Raw genomic sequence first — 22,076 nt, 5'->3', positions numbered from 1 at the left:
GCCAGTATTATCTAGAAGTACACTGTTAGTACCCACGCAGAGGACATTAGCCATGTCTGTCTGTCTGCTCTATGTGGACTTTCTTAGCAGAGTGAGTGAGCCATGTGTATTAATTACAGTGGACTTTAGGGCTGAGGATGTGGTTCAGGGAGTGGAGATCTGGCCTAGCACACACACAAGACCCTGGGTCCCTCCTGAGTACAGGTGGGGCCTGGTCTACAGTGCCTGGTTCCTCAGTACTCTTGTCTGGTTGCTTATGCAGAGGCCCTTTCCAGCCACGTGTTGTAAACAAGCCCTGGGATTTCACCATGCAGAGCAGCACCAGCAGGAGTGGTAGCCTGCTGTTCCACTCTCAATGCTACCCAGCCTGCTCATGAAGGCTCCTGTGGTTAAAATCTTTGCTTTCCACCTGTGGTGACTGGTAGGGAGTGGAGTGACTGTTTCTTTGGTGACTTCCAGAGGGACCTGAATGGGGAGGCTAGGTGAGGCTCCTGAGTTACCCAGAATAGGCTCCCAGCCTGGACACAGGCCCGCTGGACCTCTGCTTTGCCTGCGGGAGAGTTCTGTGCCCTGTCACTTCCCTTCCTTGGTGGCAAAACCACTTTTAATGAGAAGTATTAGGAACTTTCTGTGTATGGGCAGTGTGCCGTCACAGGCCAGGAGGAAGGTCAGGCTGCCAACAGTGGTTCTCTCCTCTCAGTGACATGTGGAGATCAAGCCTTCTAGACACAGAACACACACAGTAGAAGAGGCAGTGCTGTGTGAGGTCCTTGGGTGCAGAAGCAAGGTATCTGAAGATGGCAGAAAAATCCCAGCCTGGAATTCCCCTTCCCAGAGTTAGTTATCCCAGGTTTACCTGGTTCTAGGTGAAGCTGAGCTGGGCAGGGGATTCCAAGAATCTCATTATACCAGGCCCATGAAGGGGAGCCAGTTTATTCTGGGTTCATAGAACCGGGGAGATCATGATCACTGGTAGGGTGAGCTTGTTCTTCCCTCCTGGTCTGCCTGCTGCAGGAGCCTGCCCCTCTCTTGGCAGCTCCTAGGTCTGGTGCAGCTACTGATGGAGCCAGAGGCCTCCTTTCTAGAATGTTCCTTCAGGCATTTGTTTAATAACTGTCTCCCCACCCCCGTGGTAGAGTTTGTGCTTTGCCTGGGAGCCCAGAAGCAGGCAGGGACAGTTTGACCCAGCGCTGTGCGGCCGGGGGTAGGTGTAGGGGGCTCTGACTGCTGTGTGTGCGGCTGGATGTCGTCTGCCTTTTCTGTGGGCGTGTCTCTAAGCTGGAAGGACTCCACAGGGACCTTGGTGACTGAATGCTGCCTGTCCTCCTTTCTTTTGCTAAGTTAGATATTGTGTTAGGTAGGGCGAGGAAGACAGTTGGCGGGAAGTTAATGTTTAATTAGGACTCTGGCTCCCAGTGCCCAGTGCCATCCAGACTGGCCTGGGTAGGCGGAGTGTTAAAGGGCTGGTGCCTGCCCCACCAGACATCCACAGTAGCACCCTATCCCAGGGCACCACCAGCATGTCTTGGTTGTCGCTGTGGCTTCTTCCAGTTTGGCTTGTTCTGCCCCATGTGTCCAATGCATGTGCCTTCCCACAGGATTTGAAGACAGTGCACACACCCGAGATGGAAAGTGCTTTCAATTTTTACATTGATTTTTATTTTAACTATGCTGGGCTAAATGCATTAGAATTCACTCTCCATGTTTCTTCTCGCCTGTTTTTTAATGGCCTCCAGAAATCTTAAAAGTCATGCATGTAGTTGACACGAGACTTCCTTTGTCACCATGGGCCTGATTGTTTTGAATAAACAAGCTGTTTTGCTGCCATGTCTTGGACCTGAGAGTGTGGGCACTTGACACCTTTGGTTCTCTTAGTGACCTCTGTGATAGGAACGGCTGGTAAGGTGGGCAAAGTAGAGCATGCACTGCCACCTAGTGGCAAATAAATATAGTATTAAATGTGTAAAAGAATTACCTTTTAATTAAAAAGCATTTAAAAAGTTACTTGAGTGTTGTGTTTTTGGTTTTTGTTTTTGTTTTTGTTTTTTGAGACAAGGTTACCATATATACTCCTGGATATTCTGGAATTTGCTTTGCATCCTTGGGTGGCCTTGAACTATGTTAGACCTCGTGCCTCAGCCTCCAAAATGCTGGGATGACAGCATGTGTGGCCACACACAGCCTAAATTTCTTTCTATACATTTTCAGCAAATCCAGCGTTTTTCTGTAATGCATTGATTATTGTAGAAAGACTGGAGAAGAGTTTCATAGCCCTTGCCCCGTCTCTGAGTGGTATGCCGTCCTGTACAGCCTTTGGGAAGGGAGCTTCCAGGAAGGTGTGGGCCCTGAGCCAGACTCCCAGGCTCTCTGCCTGGCCTCAGCCATACCTCCTGGGAGGGAAGACCCAAGGGCTATTGTTCTCGGTCACTATCAGTGCTGCCAGCATGGGAGTGGGGGGGGGGGTTCTGTTCTGGCCCCAGGGACTTCAGCTGGGACACCCCGTGTTTTTGCTGTTGTTGAACGTCCCAGGTTTTACTGCTACCTGTTGCATATCGATACAGTGATTCAAGACTACTGGATGCTCTTGCAGACTTGAGTGAGTGGCTGTCTTCTATAGTTGTATTTCCAGGAAGTGGTCCACAGACCAGGCTTGCTCTGTCTTCCTATTTGTGCTGGTTCCTTCCAATATGGAGTCTGCCTGTGTTTTCGCGAGTGTGGGTTGTCACAGGTGATGGATGAGAGCTGCGCAAACTCACAGGCAGCACTTGCTCAGAGCTGACTGTCCTACAACCACCAGTGTGTGTTCTTTCCTACTCCCTATTGGGAGTACCCAGCGAATGTTAGTACATTGCAGTGGTACCTGCCTGCTGGTCACCAGGCCTGGTACCTACCTGGGTGGTCCCAGCCACTCAAGCACCTGCTTTCTTACCCTTCCAGGTCTGGCTGTAGGTCTGGGAATTGGGGCGTTGGCTGAAGTTGCCAAGAAGAGTCTGCGTTCTGAGAACTCCACAGGTGAGCAGGGCCCTGTGTACAAAGGGTGGATGATTATGTGAGGTCATCATTGTCATTGTCCGGACCACCCCATGCCCTCCCAGAGCTTCCTCAGGCAGGAGTCCTCCGAAATGTAGTTCCTGTGGATGTAGTTCCTGCGGTTGAGTGATTGGTAGACTGACTTGCTTAGAGAGTTGGAGGATTGGAGAATTGGCGATGGCTCCCGCCTTCAGCCCCAGCTGACCCCCTCCCCCCAGCCCCTCTGGCTCCCTTAGCATGCCCACACTCTTGTTACCACCAGCATGTGCACCTCCATACTTGCTTGCTTGCCCACCATTCGTTCCTGCTCTCCTCTCCTGCCCTGCTCCCGAGGACCTATGAATTGTGATCTGCCGAGGTCAAATGCAAAGCTCCTTTGTCCCCGTGGGTAGGGATATAGGTATGGGGACAGACGTATTGTATCATTCCTTCATTGAACATGGCTCAGAGAGGCTGGGGCCATTCCAGAGACAAAGACCAGACCACCTCTGTTCTCTGCCGCCCAGGATCTGGCCCATCAGCCTTGCCTGGAACACAAGTTCAGTGACCACTTGTGGCTGTACAATCTAGAGAATGTTCTGCATTCAGTCCCCACCAAACCCGAGGGGTTTCCTGATGCTCGGATTCTGGCTGGGGAAGGAGCCGTGTGAGCCCCTCTCTGAGGGTAGATGGCTGGGAGTTTACCCAGCAGAGCCATTAGGGGTTCCTAATCGGTGGATTTTCCAAGTGCATCTGAGGTTCTGGTCCCATACTCTCCTGAAGGTTCCTCACAGCTCTCACACCCATTCACAGGACCTCTTGGTACTCATGGTCTGAGGGGCCTGAGGGGGTGTACCAGCTCTCCAGACAGCACTTCACTCACGGGGTTCTCAGGCTCCAGTCCTAGGATGGACACCTTGTGTGTTCTTGGAAGGGACCAGAGAACAGGGGATTTAGCGTGGGTATTTTTAGTGCTGGTGCTTAAGTACTTTGGGATGTGAAACCCGTGGTTTTTTCTGGTTGAGAAGCTAGCTTTCCCAAGATCCAGCACCTCCTGCCAACCACTTTCCATCCTACCTCGTCTAAGAGGAGAGAGGTCAGCCTACCTTCAAGGGCATAGCTGGTGTCCTTTTTCAGGGACTCTAGAGACTAAGGCTTCGGTTCCTTTAGCCTTGCCAGTAGGTCCTGAGGCATTACAGAGTAAATGGCCTTGGGAGATGTACCTACTCAGGCTCATAATCTGCCTACAGTGCCCTGATCTTTAAGCTGCTGTCCAGGCTAGTAAGCTCTGCCCAGGAGACCCTGTCCTGCATTGGGCATACCACCATATTTCTGGCTTGTCCTGCTTGGTTCGGGCCATTCTGGGTGGGAGACATGTCAGCCTATGAGGATCAGCCCACTGTGGGGTGGAGACGCCCAGAAAAAGCCAGTTGGGTTAGACACCATCTCCAAGTACCAGGAGATGGTGCTCAGCTGAGGTATGGTTTGTGTATAGGTGAGCGACAGTTTCCCCTCCTTTGTCCTAGAATTAGTGGCCTTGCCTGTGTTCACTCCTGTCTTCCTAATCCTGAGTCCCAGGACCTGGGGAGGACAGGGGAGGGCTGCCCCACTCTTGGTGCTGCCTTCTGCTGTTGCCGGGGTCCCTTCTGGGCCCACTTGTCCTGGATTGGTCCTACACCAGGGTTTAAGTAGGTCTTGGAATAGCCTAGACTTCTGTGGACCGACCCTCCTACACTGCATGTCTTGTTCTCTTGTTTGGACCAGGGAGTGAGCCTAAGTCCTCAGTGTGTCTGCCACTGGGTGCTGGCAGTTGAGGGCTCTATAATTCTTCTCCCCATGGTAGCCCCCTTCTCTGGCTTGCCAGAAGCAGGCTGGGCTTTGCCTGATGCAAGGGCAGTTGTTAAGTCCTCTTCCCTTGGCCTTCCAGGCTCGTGGCTATGTACTGAAGGAGCTTCCAGGTGCTGAGGGGCTGGGGAGGACAGGGAGACCTGGTAGCTTAGACCCCTGTTAGTGCTCCTCCCTTGCCACAGGGTGGATTTGGCATGTGGGCAGAAGCAATAGTGCCTTTTGGCCATGCTGATGGCTGGCAGCAGCATGCATTTGGCACTGCCAGCTCCCTGGAGTCATCATCCAGCTGTTGCTACCACTCTGTGTCCTAGAAGGGGTTGTCTTTGGGCCAGTTGGCTGTGCCAAGCTGTGGGGCAGAGGGGAGAAACAATACCCAAAGACTGTGCTGTCCTTGACCCTGACGATAGAGTCCTTACTGCAGCCAAGACCCATGTGGTATGGTGCACAGACCCAGAGACTCGTCAGCCAGGACAAGTAGGGTAGAGGCTTGCTTATCTTCTCCTAACCTCCTGCCAGACTTGACCCACTAGTAAGGGAGGCCTCCCTAACTTTGGAGGTCTATAGAGAATATGCATAGGGATTTGAAATTTCCTTCCAGTTTCTGTGGACACTTAACAGTTGTGTATTTCGCCTGAGTCCCTATGCCCAGGCATCATGAAGGTTTCTTCCAGTCTCCCTTCCTAAACCCTGGATGCATGATGAGTCCTTCTGTCCCATAGGAAAAAAAGCCGTGCTGGATTCTAGCCCCTTCCTGTCAGAGGCAAATGCAGAGCGCATTGTGAGTACACTGTGCAAGGTGCGTGGGGCCGCACTGAAGCTGGGCCAGATGCTGAGCATCCAGGGTGAGTGGAGGGCTCAGTCCTGCACCAGCTGGGGATATCCAGGTGGGGGTAGTGGCGGGCAGAGTGGCAAGGTGTGTTAACAGAGCTGCTGTGGCAGTCTGGGACATGGGGATGTTTATGTCATCTTCAAACAGGGGCATGTTTCTTGCTTCTGGGTGGGTGTTTTGAGAAACTGAGAGGCAGTCTCTAAGCATGGCAGCCTGGTCCTGCCACACTGCCTGCTCTATTGGTCACTGGGAACTAGTAGAGGAGCTTGCATTTTGGCTTTGGGGACCAGTGTGTGACCTCAGAGGGAGCAGGGAGGAGAGACTAGGCTGGCAGAGCAAGGGTGAGGAGCCGAATTGAGCTCTGCAGTAGCTCTAAATGGTGCTTACACTCCCAGGGCTTTTGAAAAAGCAAGCACATGGGGAGGGGAGGGCACTGTCATAGTTGTTTGTCTATTGCTGTGGTAAAACACCAAGACAACTTAGAGGAGGAGACTGAGTATGAAACCATCATGGTGGAGAACATGGCAATAGGCAGCCATGGTACTGGTGCAGTAGCTGAGAGCTTACATCTTGATCTACATGCATGAGGCAGAGAGGGGGAAACAAGAGGAGAGGGAGGAGGAAGAGGAAGAGGAGGAGGAAGAAGAGGAGGAAGAGGTGAAGGAAGAAGAAGGAGACCTAACTGGGAATGGCTTGAGCTTTTGAAACCTCAAAGTCCACTCCCAGTGACCCATCTCCTAATCCTTCCCAAATAGTTCCACCAGCCAGGGATTAAGTATTTCAATATATGAGGCTACAAGAGCCATTGTCACTTAAACCACCCACAGGTGTGTTCATGATGGCCCATGCAGTGCCACATTAGGCAGGAAGGAAGGGCACAGTCAGATTATGGGCAGTTTAAATCTCTCTTAGTTATAAAGACCCCTGCCCCCATTACAGTCCTGGTCTGGAGTCTGTGTGCCAGGAGGAAGCTGAGGCTGAGGCTGTCATTTTGGTTGAGTTTCAGGTCCCAGGATAACAGAGGGTAAAGCTTAATGGCCCTGTTCTACCCAGGAGGCCACATGGACACACGGTACCTGGGCAGCCCTGTGTACTGGCCTGTGTACATCCCTAACAGAAGGCCCACTCTGACCTCTCTTGTCTTCCAGATGATGCCTTCATCAACCCTCACCTGGCCAAGATCTTTGAGCGGGTGAGGCAGAGTGCTGACTTCATGCCACTGAAACAGATGACGGTGAGGCTGGCAGGAGGTGGGCTGGGGGAACCACTGCTCAACCCTGGGCATCTAGGAGCAAGCTGTGGGGCAAGCTGGGTGCATATCAGGGTAGCCCAGGTAACCAGCGTGTACTCCTGTCTTCCCTGGCCTCTTTCCAGAAAACCCTCAACAGCGACCTGGGCCCCCACTGGAGGGACAAGCTGGAGTACTTTGAAGAGCGGCCCTTTGCAGCGGCCTCCATAGGGCAGGTGCACCTGGCCCGCATGAAGGGTGGCCGTGAGGTGGCCATGAAGATCCAGGTAGATGCCTCTGAGTGTCCTCACAGGACTTGAGGGTGGGCCCTTACAGGTCTCTGGAGACACCGTCTTTCAGTTTTTAGTACTGGCTGCGCTGGGTGCTAGGAGCGTGTTTGCTAGATGATGAGTTAGGGGTACAGAGCTGCCTCTGACAGTCTTGGTGCAGGATGGCCTCCTGGGGGCCAGGCTGGAGCCTGCAGCTTTTTTCTGGGGTAGGATGAGGAGAATGGAGAACAGCCTTTAGTCTTGGCTCTGTTGCATCCTAGCTGGCCGGATATGGCTGGGACACTAATGAGCAGGGACAGCCTGCCCTGCTGCCTCCCCAGGTAATGTCCTTTCTCTCCCTGCAGTACCCTGGTGTGGCCCAGAGCATTAACAGTGACGTCAACAACCTCATGGCTGTGCTGAACATGAGTAACATGCTTCCAGAAGGTCAGGCTGGGCCGTGGCATGAGGTGTGGGAGGGGTGGGTGGCACTTGGGTTTGGTTCCGGGAATGCCAGGGGAAAGCCCTACAGAGCTCCTTCTCCCACCTGATGCCCCGATTCTGCCACAGGCCTGTTCCCTGAGCACCTGATTGATGTGCTGAGACGGGAGCTTACCCTTGAGTGTGACTACCAGCGGGAGGCTGCCTATGCCAAGAAGTTCAGGTGCGGCTTTCACGAGGACCCCGGGAGGCTGAGGGGCACCCAAGAGGGCAGGCATATCTGTTTTTAAGGGTGGATGGCCCTGGGACCAGGGTGTGGCCATATCCTCCCCACTACAGAGTAGGTTTCCCCGTGGTGGGCTCTCCATTTGGGGTGTGTGTGGGGTCAAGATGGATGTGAGCTCCCTCTCCACACAGGGAACTGCTGAAGGACCATCCCTTCTTCTATGTGCCTGAGATTGTGGATGAGTTGTGCAGTCCCCATGTGCTGACCACAGAGCTCATATCAGGCTTCCCCTTGGACCAGGCAGAAGGGCTGAGCCAGGAAGTGAGGAATGAGGTGCGCCCTAGTGTCCTGACTGCTGTGCTGGGAACCTAATGGTGTGACCAGAGACCCTAAGCCCTTCCTTGGGGGGTGGACAAGGGGTAGTGACTGCGTCTTTCTCTTGGGGCTGCACACCGGGAGCAGTTAGGGTGGGATTCAGGAGGCCAAGCCTTTAGTCTGTGCTGCCTCACCTGGGCCCCCATCCTGTCTCCAGATCTGCTACAACATTTTGGTGCTGTGCCTGAGAGAGCTGTTTGAGTTCCATGTCATGCAGACTGACCCCAACTGGTCCAATTTCTTTTATGACCCTCAGCAGCACAAGGTAAGCCCAGCCTGAGCCTCATGTGAAGGCTCTCGGCAGAGACCCGGGCTCCTACCCTGAAGAAATCCTCCTTCTCTCTGCTCTGTGCTTACCAGCACCACAGGGCGAAGCTTCAGTGTTGTGTCTCCATCTGTAGGTGGCTCTCCTGGACTTCGGCGCAACTAGAGAATATGACAGATCCTTTACTGACCTCTACATTCAGGTAAGAACAGGAATGGGGCCCTGGCCTATGTATATCTTGTAAGTGTGGGAGAGCCATCTGGAGCTGGCCACAGCCTGTCAGGTCCATGTAGCTGGCTCTGATCCCAGGCCAGGGGTTGGGAGGACTGTGGTAGGGTAGGTTGGAGCTCTCTGTTCTTCCTAGGTCATCCGGGCCGCTGCTGACCAGGACAGGGAGGCAGTGCTAAAGAAATCCATAGAGATGAAGTTCCTTACCGGTTATGAGGTCAAGGTGAGTGAATCACCCAGGCTTATTGGGAGATTCAGGCCCAGCTTCTTGTAGGAACCACTGTGTCTTCTTTTGGTACCTAAGAACCAGCTACTCCTGGGGGTCCGGTGTGGGCCCTTGAAGGCCTCTGTAGGCCCAGCATTCTGAAAGCTGCAGTAGAAGTATGTAGGGTAGAGCAGGACTGTTCTGCTTAGGGCTTAACTGGTGCTGTCTGCACACTCTGGTCACCAAGAGGCAGGGGATGACTTGGCTGGATGGACAGAGAATCCAGGCCTCGAGAACCTTTCTACCCAGCAGCTGTCAGAGAGCTGACCCTCCCTGACCTTCTGGTTCACGCCTAGCAGGAGTGCTCCATCAGGATGGATGGCCCTCCTTCATATCCTTCCCACGGTCTGCCACCTGCTTCCTCTGTGTAGCTGGGTTGATTGGTCGCAGACCTGGGTGCCCCTTGTCCCTCCAGTGCTCTGCTGGTGACAGTTACTTCTCATGCATCCTGTGCCTGGCAGGTGACTACTGCTGTGTGCTAGGAACTAGGCAGGCTCCCACCACAATCTCCACAGTGGCTGAGCCCCGGTAGTGCCTATCCTGTGATCTGTGTTTTTGGCTAGAACAACTTTGTAAAGACAGACGTGGATGCTGTGAGAGGAAGGAAGGCCCCTGCACTCTACTGTGTGTCACACGTGGTCTTGTGTCTGCTCAGCTCCTGAGGGTTGACGTTAGTTACCTGTTGACACGGTTTACGACCAACATCATTCTGTCACCTCTGATGTCCTTCGGACCCTAGAACTGGGTACTGAGATGGAGAGCTGTGGCAGGAGATGGGTCTGGGGCTTCTGACCCAGTCATCTCTGCCTTCCTCTTGATGCAGGCCATGGAGGATGCTCACCTGGATGCTATTCTCATCCTGGGGGAGGCCTTTGCCTCCGAAGAGCCCTTCGACTTCGGTACCCAGAGCACTACTGAGAAGATCCACAACCTGATTCCCGTCATGCTGAAGCACCGCCTCATCCCACCCCCAGAGGAGACCTACTCTCTGCACCGCAAGATGGGTGGCTCTTTCCTCATCTGCTCTAAGCTGAAGGCCCGCTTCCCCTGTAAGGCCATGTTCGAGGAAGCGTACAGTAACTACTGCAGGATGAAGTCTGGGCTGCAGTAGGTGAGGTGTGGTCCAGGCTAACTAGGGGCCATGCCCTCCTTCAGGCTCAGTCAAGCAGAGGGAGGACGTTGAAAGGGAGCCACGGCCTCTATGAATAGGAAGAGAGCGTTGCGTAGACCCTCCTATTGCTTCTGTACTGTCCAGACAAAAAGGCAGGCTTCTTTTGCCATCTCCTCCCTGCTGTGGATGTACAACCAGGAACAGGAGCAATGCAGTACTAAACTCAACACAGCCACCTTTGGGGTCTAGTTGGCCATGGGAATGAATTGTGTGTTTCTGGGTGAGCTTATGTCCCTGCCCTTTGCCACCCCAGCCTGTGGCCTGGAGCTAGAAGCTCAGGACAGCAGGGTAGCCACCCTAGCTCAGTCTCAGCATGGACAACAGACCCTTTTAAAAGCAGGGCTGACATTGGATGAGCAGCAGGGCTCCAGCATGCCCCAGGAGAGGGAGCTATCACCCCACCCCAGGGGAGCGACACAGGCTCTTTGTTTGTATGTCTTGTAATTACACATTCATACCTTTGCGTTCAATAAAGAAGTGCGTTGGGGACTGCCATTTCCTATGCGTTCCGTGAATCCTGGGAAGGAGGTGGCCCCACTTATGACCTGGATGTGTGGTCTTTGTCTGTCTCTTGCTCTTGATGGGGACAGAACATGGCAACATAGGCAGATATTAAGCATTTCCATGTATGTGTGTCTCTGACTCAGGACTTTAATGGCACTGGAGATTAAGCCTAATGCCTTGCAGAGTGACTTGAGTGCTCTACCACCGGTTGGTTGTACCCTGAGCCCTTTTACTTTTGGGATGGGATCTCATCAAGTTGCTCAGGCAAGCCTTGAACTTGTAATCCTCCTGCTTAACTCCCCCTCACCCCAAGTAATTAGGATCACAAGTTTAAGCCACCAAGCTTCTTAGGCATTTAGAGAAAACAGCTTGTGGGGTTCAGTGGCTACAGAACAGACACTGAGATCTGGATCTGGGACAGGAACAGTGTGCCCATACAACCCATGCATGCTGTCTGTCCTGGCTAGGGGCCTGGGTCACTGCCACCCCTGCACCACACTAGGCTCACCGAGCTTAAGTTTTACTGCGTGGTGTTCTTGTCCATTTCTTTGTGGAATTTTTGCCAAGTCTTGGTCTTCACAGATGCTGCCTTGGAGGCCCAGTGCGACTTGAAAGATCTGAAAGAGTCTCAATGGCTAAGAGGGTGATGATTTCAGTTGCAGGTTTGGGGTCTCTGATAAGGTCACCCAACCTTGCCTGTGTGTCAGCTGCACCATTCTAACAGAACAGATCCAACTCCTACGTTAATGCTGCAGACAGACAACCCCGAGTCTCAAGCGCCAGTGGAGTGTGCCCTGGGGGCCTAAAGCAGTGCCCGGGGAGTTCTTATCAGAGAAAGGGAGTTGAGCACTTCCATGGATTTGAATGTTATTCTTACCTGAGCTCCAGGACCCGATCAAACCGACCTGTGTCCTCTGGGATAGAGAAGAGGTCCAGAGGGAGATCAGCGAGCCAAGAATGCCTCACACTCTCCACACGGGAAGAAATAGAATACTCAATGCTGACAGTTCCTTATTTTATTGCAGAACATCAAAGTCTGGTTAATTAGGTGATACCAACATAAAATATTGGTGAGAAATCCTTTGTTACATTTTTGACCACCCCACCTTAAATAGTTCTGTGCAAAAGAATCCATGTTATAGTTTGGTAGCAGATACTGTCAGGAAATTCCCTAGGACATCTAGGGACAAAACCAAACCAAATGAGTGCTAAGAGGCCAAAGCAGTATCTTCCCTTCCACACACACACACACAGGTCATAATTTTCTGAACAAAAATGATTACACTGAGGCCATGCAAAACTGTACAATAATATTACAATGAGAAAAAAATCCTAAAAATTTATAAAATAAATGCTGTTATTCTATCAAATAAGGTCATTTTGTTTTCAATGGCATCAAGGCTGACTGATGACAGTCAGTCTCCTAAAACTGAAGTAGGGCTCTGTGTGATGCTGTCCCTGGGACAGGAGAGTGTGGTGCTGGCGCTAGCAGGAGACACACTCACTGTAGCAGGGCTCTGCAAGGAACTGGGTTTGTGAAGACTGAAGGTTCCAACAAGGTAGGAGCCACTCCAAGGGTACAGGGAAATGCTGTGCAGTGGGGCCAGGTGGAACTGGAAGGGGACAGTGGCCTTGGGCTATGGCAGAGTAGGACCTACAGCAGGGTGTCAGCCATTTTAAGTGCACCTGTATTGGGGGTGGGCTGGGTGGGCGGCAGCTAGATGTGCTGAGCTGGGAGAATTAAATTTGTGGTGGCTGCCCTGGGAACGGAGGCTGCCCCTCTGCTCTGGCTTCTCTTTAATGACACCCAAGGACCCACACAAGGCAGCTGAACTTGCCTGGAAATAAACGCGGCCACTAAATTAACAAAATGACAGGATTTTAACATGAAAGAGGAGTAGCTGAAGAAGGGCTGGTGGGAATGACGGGAATTCCAGATGCTTTCTCTAAGCCTAGCTATAGGAATTCAGTGGAAAGCCTAACAGGCCATTTGCAGTTATTCCCCTGTCTTAAAGCTGCTCACTGGGAAAGAACACAAATGGCTAAGCACAGGGAGTATGTACACAAATTTAAAAAATCATATATATATATATATATGATCTGCTTAACAATCTCTGATAGGAAGGCGTTTGTTTTTGGCAAAACCAAAACGAAACCCTGTAATATATTTTGTATACCCACCCAAAACTCACATAACAGATTAGCCAGAATTCAAAGGGTAAATAGCATACAGGCTGGACATAGCACCAAGTACTAACCCATAGACACTATATCAGAAATGTCTCTTAATGTATTTTTTTTTCCATTTCTGGATAAATTCCCGGTGCCACACACTTTCAAATACCTTCCATGGGGTAGGGGGAGCGATCTCAAGAAAGGCTTAAACCTAAGGCCTTGTCTCTAATCTTTGTTATTGACTGCTCTGAGGAATCTTTGTTTCTGTCTCCTGGAAACCGACTAGTCATCTTTCTCCATCCTTTCCCAGTTTCTGACAGGAATACTCTTCACAGAAGGCTGGATGAATCTGGTAAGAGAGTCATTTTTGGAACCCCACCCTCTACTCTGGGCCAGCAGGGCTGCTGTTGGGATGGCTAGTTCTTTGACAGCAGTGGGAAATCCACCAAATCCACAGGGCTCCTTGGGGCAGAGCTGGGGTGGAAGTCACTGTGTGGAGCCGGACTTTAGGGGATGTAGAGGTTTAGACTGATTCTAAAAGGGTTCTTTTAAAAACAAGCACCTGTAGGCAACTTCACAATTGGTTGTCAAAGCTACAAACCAAAGGCTCAGGGTAGAGTTCAGCGTGTCTCAGCCTGGTCAGGTTTCTGCTGGGGGAAGGAGAAAGAAGAGGGAAAGGACGGAGGGAAGGGGAGGCAGCTCTTTCAAGCAAAGTGTCAAGTTGAAGCAGATGTATAGGGATCTGGCCAAACTAAAGATCTGACCCTTGTTTTTGGGTGTACACAAGTTATTTTTATATGATCTGTTTCCAAAAGGATAAATATAGAGTGACACAGTGCCCACCCCAAAAAACCCTTGCTCACTCCAGACTCCAGAGTGTCTGTCAAAGCTGCTGCTTACAAAGACCCCAGCCCACCCTCAACTCTCTTAACACCCCCATAAAGCTGCATGCCTGGGGAGTCTGACCTGCAGGGCCTGGCAGCTGTGTAAAGGTCAGCTTGGAGATCTATTTCAGATGTGGCTTAAAGTGGGGAGAAATGGTGGCTTTTCCATCCCGGAAGAGGAGAGGATTAAGAGAGGCAGGGCCTCTTTACGTCATGAGCACTAGTTTCCACCTGTCCCCTCCTGTGTGCGTAGCTGGAGGACGTCTGAGTAGAGGACTCTGTGGTCTCCTCATGCTTCCTGGGACAAGTGCAGCAGTAGATATCCAGAGGGGAAGCTGGCTCACAGTCCACGGTGGCCAGCACACCACAAGCCCCACCGTCCCCTCACGTGGGAAGGCATATTTGGTCAAGGCCATTCAAGCCTATGCTTCTGAGGTTTTCTGTGATTTAGTAAGGAGACCTGTCCCCAGCAGTGTGTTTAAAACTACCCTTAACCAACAGGGAAGTTGTGCTTAATCCAGAGACTCCTCATTGCAACCTAGAGGGGGCAAGGTTTGGCAGGGACAGAAAAGTAGCTGCGTGACCATCCCATAATCTTCAGAAGCCACGAATTCCCCGTTAGGATGGGAAGGGCTGGAAGGTGGCAGAATTGTTTCACATTCATCTGTGCGAGATACCAAAATATTGTAAGTGGGGGACATGGTCTGAGAACCAGAGGCAAGATGCCTCAGAGCAAGTGAGCCTCTGGAGTGGCTTCACCACCCCCGGTGGTGTTCAGGTCACATCCCACCAATGGCACTAATCTCCAAACATTCCTTAGATTTCCCTGTGACCTCAGCCTGCCTAGGCTTGAGAAGAGACACCATGGGGACCTGACTTCTGATCTCTTTACAGTGTCACTTGAGGCCTTTCTACCCTGTATATGACATAGCTGGGAAACAGACAAGAAACAACACATTTCTTTAAATTAAATGATCTTTCTTATATACGCATCCATCTTTCATCAAACACAAGATGCTTCTTTGACTATTTACATTCAGTATTTAACTTCTACATCTATGTATTTATTTAAACTCTGTATTGTAGTAAAATATGCATTGTTTTAATTCGTGAGGGTTTACTTCCTGGCAACAGTTGGCTGACGCTCATGGAGGCTGCTGGGCGCTACGTGAGGGCTACGGTGAGAACACAACCGGTCTACTCTTAGCGCTGCGTCTGCGCAGTCTGTCTACAGAAGCTACCTGGGGGTTGAGGGGAGGGTGAAGCGGGCCTGGCTGCGGAGGAATCCCCATTGCAGCAGTGCGGAAGGCAAGGCTGCTGCCAGGCACGTTGTCGGAGTGGGAGTGCAGAGTCCCTGCCTGCAGTCACCGGTCCTGGGCTCATGGATCCCAGCTCCCGCGGTCTGTGCTCTCCAGGGAGAGGCTCTTGGTCTTTTGGGGTGAAATGGGACTTGGGGGGCTGCTCAGGTTAGAGCTGTTGGAAGCTGTGGAATGCCTTGGAGAATCAGAGTCCTGCAAAACAAACAAAGCGTTGGTGAGAAGCAAAGGAACAGAGAACAATCACTGCCCCAGGCCTCTCCAGTACCCACAACCCAACCACCCATGCGTGTCAGCAGACAGCTCCTCCATGAGATGACTGGAGGATGCACACACATGAAAACTGCTGAACCCTTCATTGAAAGGTGATTAGAAGCCTGAAGCTTCTGGAAAGCCACAGTTTACACACCCGTGACAGGCCTTGCCCTCCCTTCAGAGGCACATGCAAAGGGGCAGGGAGTAGATCAGCCTGGACGAAACATTGGCCTTAAGCATGCATGGCAGGTGCAGCCACCATCCATGGCCCATTCACCTCTCCATCATAGTCCCTCGCAGGGGCGTCACTTCCTTGGTCCATGCCTCCTGATGACAAAGAGCCCTCCGAGGGAGAGGGCATGGGCTGTCGCTTTGTGTTATAGCTTCCTCCAGAGAATTCCCTCTTTAGTGCACTGCCATTCTGGGCTGACGACCCTACAGGACAATGGTTGGGAAGAACTATGTATTCAGAAGAGGCCACACCTCTATAAAGTGTACAGGCTTCCAAGAAGACAGAAGTCCCATGCGGAAGGTTGTTTCTGTTGTCCTCTGGCTATGGGACTACTGGTGTTTAGACAGCAGTCCCCAGGCCCTGTGGTGCCCATGGAATCCTTCCAGTGCCATCTGCCATTGCCAGGGTGCCCTCAGCATCGTCATACCACAGACATGTTGGGCTTTCTTCTAACAGATGGGGCATCTGCCTACCCAGACCTCACAGAGGCTCCTAAGACATGGGCTGCACTCTCAGAAGCACACAGCCATCCCCAGGCAAATGCTGCCTTTCAGAAACTCTCATAGAAAACAGAACACAAGAAAGCACTCTTATTTCATAGCTTGAGAGGAACACTTTGGGGGTTACTTTGAGGGCACCCTCAAATGCTGACCTAAGAGCTGGGACATATAGCAAGGGGACCAGTGGCACTGACAACAAGAGAAGAACCCTTGGAAACATGACAAGTACTGTTAGTGCCCATTTAAAAGTGTTCCACGTTTCTCATTATGCTTTAGTCTTTGCTTAAGAAAAGTTTTAATTTTATTAAGTTTCATGACTGGTGAAGGACACTGAGTTATAGACTGTTTCAATGTATTACTGATTTTGTTAACTGCCTTTTACATTAAGAATCCAACAAAACTGTCACCATACAATTGTATGTCCAGCTACTGACCACCAACTGTGTCAGTGCTCAGAAGGCACTGCAGAAGCACACCCGGCAGACTGTTCTCAATGCCCCCGAGGCCCTTCCCTCCCTAAGCCCTCACAGCCTCACCATCCCTGACTCCTTCCAGACACTACCACTACTGCTTGTAAACTGGTGTTCTAGAAATATAGTACCTAGGTCCTTGCCAAATGGTTGTAGTAGGTTAGCCTGATGCTGTTTGTATTCTAAAACTAAAATTGGGTTCCCAAGACTGGTTGCCCCAGAGATGAGAGAGTCTGCACTTAGATGCTAAGTGACCCTGCCCCCAAGTTATTTCTGATTGGCAAATAAAGATGTCAACAGTGTTATGAAAAAGCCCAAACCATTCTGACTCTCAGAAAGCTCATGAGGTAAATAAACACATGCTGTGGTGTGTGGCTCCTTCTCGCCCCCTCGTCTCTTCCCTGCCTCCTCCAACCTTTCTTGTCAGAGTTCTGTGACATGGCTCAGCCTGGACACTTGCTCTTCTCTTGCGTCAGCCCTGTGCTGGCATGCCCAGCTTGTTTGCTTGCTATTTTATGGTTCTAAGTTGTGGGGTAAGTTGTTATGTTGTCAGTAGTGATGAATATAGCATAACTGAACCTCACAATATATGGAAACAAGGCACGTATAGAAACCAGTATTTACTGAATAAACAAAAGTACCAGGGAAGTCCAAGAATGAGGATAACGAGTATGTCTTCTGACTGAAGGACTTTGAAATAGGAAAATGGATGTAGTGTATTTAGCTGCTCGGCCATCAGTGGTTTGGGAATAAAGAAGGCTTTGCTGAGGTCTCTGGTGTCAAGTGTACAGTGTCTGCTGGACACTCAAAGTTGATGGCAATCTGTAACTACCATCTTACATGCAGGAACTATCCCAGCCACGATGAACTAACTCTGTGCACATGTTCCCACACACTCGGGCATGCTGCTGCGGGCATCACTGTACAGTCCCTTCTGGTAGACACAGGTCCCCATCATCTCTACCAGGAAGTTGCTCCTGGGCAAGGGATACCTTTTCTTTGTGGTCTCACCTCCTCAGCTCCTCTCCCCTCCCCGCCCGGCCACTTACGTGCAGACAGGCCGCTGCTGGCACTCATGGAGCGGCCTGGCTCAGGGCGGGACTTGGTGATGGAGGGAATACTGACGGAGCCACTGAATACTGTCCGGCTTTCCTGAGGCCGTGGGTTCTAAAACACAAAGGAGAGGAATACTCTTCAGCCAGTTTTGTGTGGACATTTGCCTTTTACTCTGGTTCTCTAGGCATCTTGAACAGAATGATAGAGGGCAGGGAGCAATCGAGTCCCAGTCTTTCTCACCAGCAGGGCTCTGAAGCCCTGAGAGGAAATGAATGTCATCCCTGCCAAGGAGTACTTACCAATAGGCAGCTTTTGGTTTGCAACGTTACATGGTTAGCTGTAAGTGGGCTGCAGAATTACATGGACATTTGCAGATAACGAAACTGCGTTGTCTACAGTTGAAATTATTTACTTAAGAGACCTGAGTTAGCCTATCTGAAGGAGAGTCAATTAAAATTATTTTCTTGACAAACCTTTCTTCCTGCGCCATGTGTCATGTTCATGAATCTTACTAGCTCTGGAACATGAAGCTTCCTCCTGCTGCACTTCATAGCTCAGTCACAGTTGTACCAGGGAGCATGAGTCTGGGACCTGCCCTACTCAGTGCTTTCAACTAGAAAAGGGGTGCAGGGCAGAGCAAAACCCAGAGAATGCAGACATTTGAATCAATTTCTTAAATATTAGAGTGGGCAGACCACACAGGCCACGTTACTAACTTCTATTTATCTTTTACAACACTTTATTCTTGTGTAGATATGGTCCCACCTTCTTGCAAATATTTTCTGAGGCAAAGGTGGGGTGGGGGCTGGAGGTGGGGCAGGAAGTGAAACAGAGCACTCAGTGTCTGCACTATGGAATCTATGGGCAGCAGGCCCTAGCTTGTTCAGCACTCAGGCTAGCATGTGCCTCCTGGGTTTCTGAGAATCACAGAGGCCACATCTGCAGGAGCAAAGCACTTGCCCTGTCCCACTATGTGGCTCTCCTGCCCTGATCTAACGACTCACATGGCTTATCTGTGAGCATCAGTATCAATAACCTCCCTTTAGATTACATCAGAATTCTTCTAGGAGGAATGAGCATGCATTACACAGATGTTGAGAAAATACAAATAGTTTTATTAAAAAGTAGTCCAAACTCCAACCCTATGACTTTCCTGAAGAATGAGAATGCATTAGTTAAGAAAAGCAAGTCTGATGGAGCTAGCATGCGCTGCTTTTCTGAGAGGAGCTGACCTGGGGATCTTTGTTTGTTTTGTTTGTGTGTGTGTGTGTGTGCACACATCATGCCATTACATATGTGGAGGTCAGAGGACAGGCTCGGCAGCATGCCCCTTACCCACCATGCCATCTCACTTCCACTTTATTTCTACACTCAGCATATCCCATGATGGTCAAGATTAATCAAAATGACTGGGAAATACATTAACCAGCCAGTAGTTTCCTCAGCATTAATTAGTTCATTAAACATGCTTTTTCCTCATTGTCAAGAGACTACACCTGGACTGTGGGGTATTTGGGTGATAATGATCATAAAGAGGCCAATTCTCCTGTTAACTCATCAGATACTACTAATAACTTGCTGTTTCCTACCTGCATTTTCTTTTAAATGTTTATTTATTTGTGTGGGATGTGCGAGTTTGTGTGTGTGTGAATGTGAGCAAATGTGTGCCATACAGGTGGTCAATGGTCCTCTCCCTCACTGTAGGTTTTGGGGTTCCAACCCATGTTGTCAGGTTTGATGGCAAGCATTTTTAGCAACTGAGCCATGACATAGCCCCCAGTTCCTAAAGTTCTTACTAAGCTAACCTATATGCTAACACTTATCAAAGGACAGCTGCCTCTCTGCTACAGTAAGGCAAAGATCAAATGATTTAAACAGGATCTAGGAAGAGGCAGAAACAACAAAGAGGCAAGAAGGAAATCAAGTAGTGTAGTTAACTTTTTGTTTTGTTTTGTTTTTTCCGAGACAGGGTTTCTCTGTGTAGTCCTGGCTGTCCTGGAACTCATTCTATAAACCAGGTTGGCCTTGAACTCAGAAATCTGCCTGCCTCTGCCTCCCAAGTGCTGGGATTAAAGGCGTGCGCCACCACACCCGGCAATTATTTGGGTTGCTAAGAAGTCTAGAACTGGACACTCAGTCACTATGTGATCATAGACCCCATGATGGAGAGATGGCTCTGGATGTGTCTGCGCACTGGGCTTTCCCAAACACCTGCAACCCCAAGAGAAGCAAATCTGCATTGTTACTTTGGTTCCTAGACCAGATCTGCAAAGTCCATGTAATTCTGTGCAGTGTTTTTGCCTTATTTTATCTAAGAAAATTAAAAAAAAAAAAGAAAGTCAAGACAGTCAAAGGCAGCATTTTAGCATCTGCACACACAGGAGCAAGCCTCTGACACACAGCAGTGTGTGTAAGAAGGCCAAGAGGGTCTTTGGAGACAGCAACTGCCAGTCACTCTGCACTTCACAGCTCAGAAGATGGGCTGCTCTCTCTTCTATATGATAAGCCTACGCTAGAGCAAACAATGGAGGCTAAGCTTCCAAAGCATGCTAGTAACTACAACTGAAACTACACTACTAAAGGAATGACAAACAGAAAAGTGTTTATATAAAAAGCCTATCACTTAGTCAAATGATATACACTCCATTAGAATATAACAAGAAACCCAGGATTTTGGACTTTTTTAGTTAAAATGATGCGTAAGGTAGTTTCCCACTGTGTGGCACCACTCAGCTCAAGCTACAGCAAGCAGTGTCTCTCACAGCAAGGTCCTGCTGACTGTGGAGTCCTTGGAATCCATCTCCAGTTGCCAAGCAAACTAAGGTAATTCTATCAAGCAAGGCATTCAGATGGTATTGTTATTTACTTTATCAAAGAAATCTGATAATAAGAACAAAAATAATCTTTTAATCCCTCGAATTTTCTTACTGGAAAATTACTATGTTACAAAATTTAAAAGTCGATGTTACTAATTTACTAACCTGGGGCATTATAAAAAATAAGTTTGCATGGTATAATACAAATAATTTCATATTCATAAAATTAGCTTCCCTTAATGTTCATACACACAGAAACTATTTGATAGGCTAGACATTTTAACGGCCACTTCGGCACATGAGCCATGGTAACACGGCATGGGCTGGAGGAGAGGACCACTGCACCCGTTCAGCAGTGGAGCAACCTCTTTTCCGTTCTTCCTAACTTTTCTTCTTGTGTCTAGGCTGCAATTAAATCCACATCAGCAACCCAAAGATTTGTAAAACCCGACTTTAACTTGGGATTTTTCCTGTTACGTGCTTGTTATTTACAGCATTACTTTGGAGACTTTTGATAGGACTATGGGTGAACTCTAATGACCATAATCTCATCAACTATAAAGCATTTCTCTGACCTGAAGTGGCTATAGGGTAAAGAGCAGCTAAAAAAGAAAAACCTCAGAAATTCAGGGAGCTCTTTTTCTGTGTGTTTTAATAAAATCCAGTTTGGGCTGTTTTTGTTTGGGTGGTTTTCGTTTTAACATGGTATCCAGAATGGAAAATACCATAATGGGAAAACTCTATCCAACAAGACAGACTGAGAAGAGGAGAGAGAGGAGGATAAACAGAAGTCAGAAAGTAGTTGAAGCTGGCAGCTGAGGAGGAAGAAAGGCTAACCACTCTTCTAGGCGCCACCTCAGTGGTTAGAAAATGCACACTCCGTTAGTTAGTCAAGGTTAGCTCGACTCAGCTGTTCATACCCTCAGAGTCACAGAGTGTGGTGTGCCAGGGGCAGAGCGCAGGGACGGGGGGGACCCAGGGCTTATGGACTCAGGAGAGAGAAACTGTTCAGCAGAAGTGACAGTCATGTGATAGATGTGCTCAAAGTTGCTCGGAGAGGAGATCAGGCCGGAGTGGTGATGAGGGGGTGAATAAGGGAAACCTGGCTATCAAAACAACAGAAAGAAAAAAAATGGTGTAAGGTGACACTGATGGATCAGGGTGAGTGACACCAGACAACACACACACGGAGAACAAGGCAGATCTCAGAACTAGTGCCAGTGAAATTCTTTCAGGCCTTAGAGGATTAAATTCTGTAATCAGTTACTCAAAACAGCAGATTTTCAAAAGATCATTTTGTGATAACACCATCCCCATGTTACCGGAACTGAGCGAGTAGCAGCATGGCTTCTAGAGGTCCCAGAGGCTTTGAGGGTCTTCAGGACTTTCTTAAGCATTGCAAAATCTCTCCAAAACACCAAAACTCCAAGCACAGAAGTAGCAAGAAAGCTACAGAAAGGGGGAGGAACCCCAGAGCACTTCCAATGCAAAGTGCAAACCTGCACCCTTCGACTTTATGGCTGTTTCTCAGTTCTGATTTATGCTATGTCCTGGTCTTTAGTGAGCTCATTTCCTTATAACAAAGATGCTGAGATTTGGAGGCTGTGCTAGTCCTGGTTTATCTCTAAGCAGCTCAAAGAACAAGCATGTTTTCAACAAGGGAAAATTTTGCTTTCAATGTTCAAATATGTTCTTTAAAAGGCTATATATAATA

The 22,076-nt window shown here is 49.7% G+C and overlaps 2 protein-coding genes across 37 annotated transcripts in view; one reads left to right on the top strand and one right to left on the bottom strand.

Moving 5' to 3' along the window:
• Coq8a (coenzyme Q8A) overlaps positions 1-12,025 on the top strand; it is a 30,783-nt gene extending 18,758 nt beyond the window's left edge. For 4 of the 6 annotated variants that reach the window (NM_001359269.1, NM_001359268.1, XM_006496962.2 and 1 more), the window contains 11 exons: positions 2,938-3,012; positions 5,577-5,699; positions 6,835-6,920; positions 7,061-7,201; positions 7,549-7,630; positions 7,754-7,847; positions 8,042-8,183; positions 8,383-8,490; positions 8,627-8,692; positions 8,855-8,941; positions 9,807-10,649. In NM_001359269.1, coding sequence (NP_001346198.1) covers positions 2,938-3,012; positions 5,577-5,699; positions 6,835-6,920; positions 7,061-7,201; positions 7,549-7,630; positions 7,754-7,847; positions 8,042-8,183; positions 8,383-8,490; positions 8,627-8,692; positions 8,855-8,941; positions 9,807-10,094 — 1,292 coding nt within the window. In that variant the 3' untranslated portion in view covers positions 10,095-10,649. Of the gene's footprint in view, positions 1-2,937; positions 3,013-5,576; positions 5,700-6,834; positions 6,921-7,060; positions 7,202-7,548; positions 7,631-7,753; positions 7,848-8,041; positions 8,184-8,382; positions 8,491-8,626; positions 8,693-8,854; positions 8,942-9,806 lie in introns of all 6 variants that reach the window. The other 2 variants (NM_023341.3, NM_001163290.1) reach the window with 1 other exon arrangement.
• Positions 11,657-22,076, bottom strand: part of Cdc42bpa (CDC42 binding protein kinase alpha) — a 205,528-nt gene continuing 195,108 nt past the window's right edge. For 14 of the 31 annotated variants that reach the window (XM_017320130.2, XM_011238803.3, XM_030253509.1 and 11 more), the window contains 4 exons: positions 21,283-21,468; positions 17,540-17,657; positions 15,566-15,723; positions 12,952-15,228 (listed from right to left, as the gene is read on the bottom strand). In XM_017320130.2, the coding sequence (XP_017175619.1) occupies positions 15,097-15,228; positions 15,566-15,723; positions 17,540-17,657; positions 21,283-21,468 (594 nt within the window). In that variant the 3' untranslated portion in view covers positions 12,952-15,096. Of the gene's footprint in view, positions 15,229-15,565; positions 15,724-17,539; positions 17,658-21,282; positions 21,469-22,076 lie in introns of all 31 variants that reach the window. The other 17 variants (NR_153194.1, NM_001359546.1, NM_001359547.1 and 14 more) reach the window with 5 other exon arrangements.

The sequence above is a fragment of the Mus musculus genome, chromosome 1 (assembly GCF_000001635.26).
Source record: "Mus musculus strain C57BL/6J chromosome 1, GRCm38.p6 C57BL/6J".
Classification (NCBI taxonomy): Eukaryota; Metazoa; Chordata; class Mammalia; order Rodentia; family Muridae; genus Mus; species Mus musculus.
This window is presented reverse-complemented; position numbering and strand designations above follow the sequence as displayed.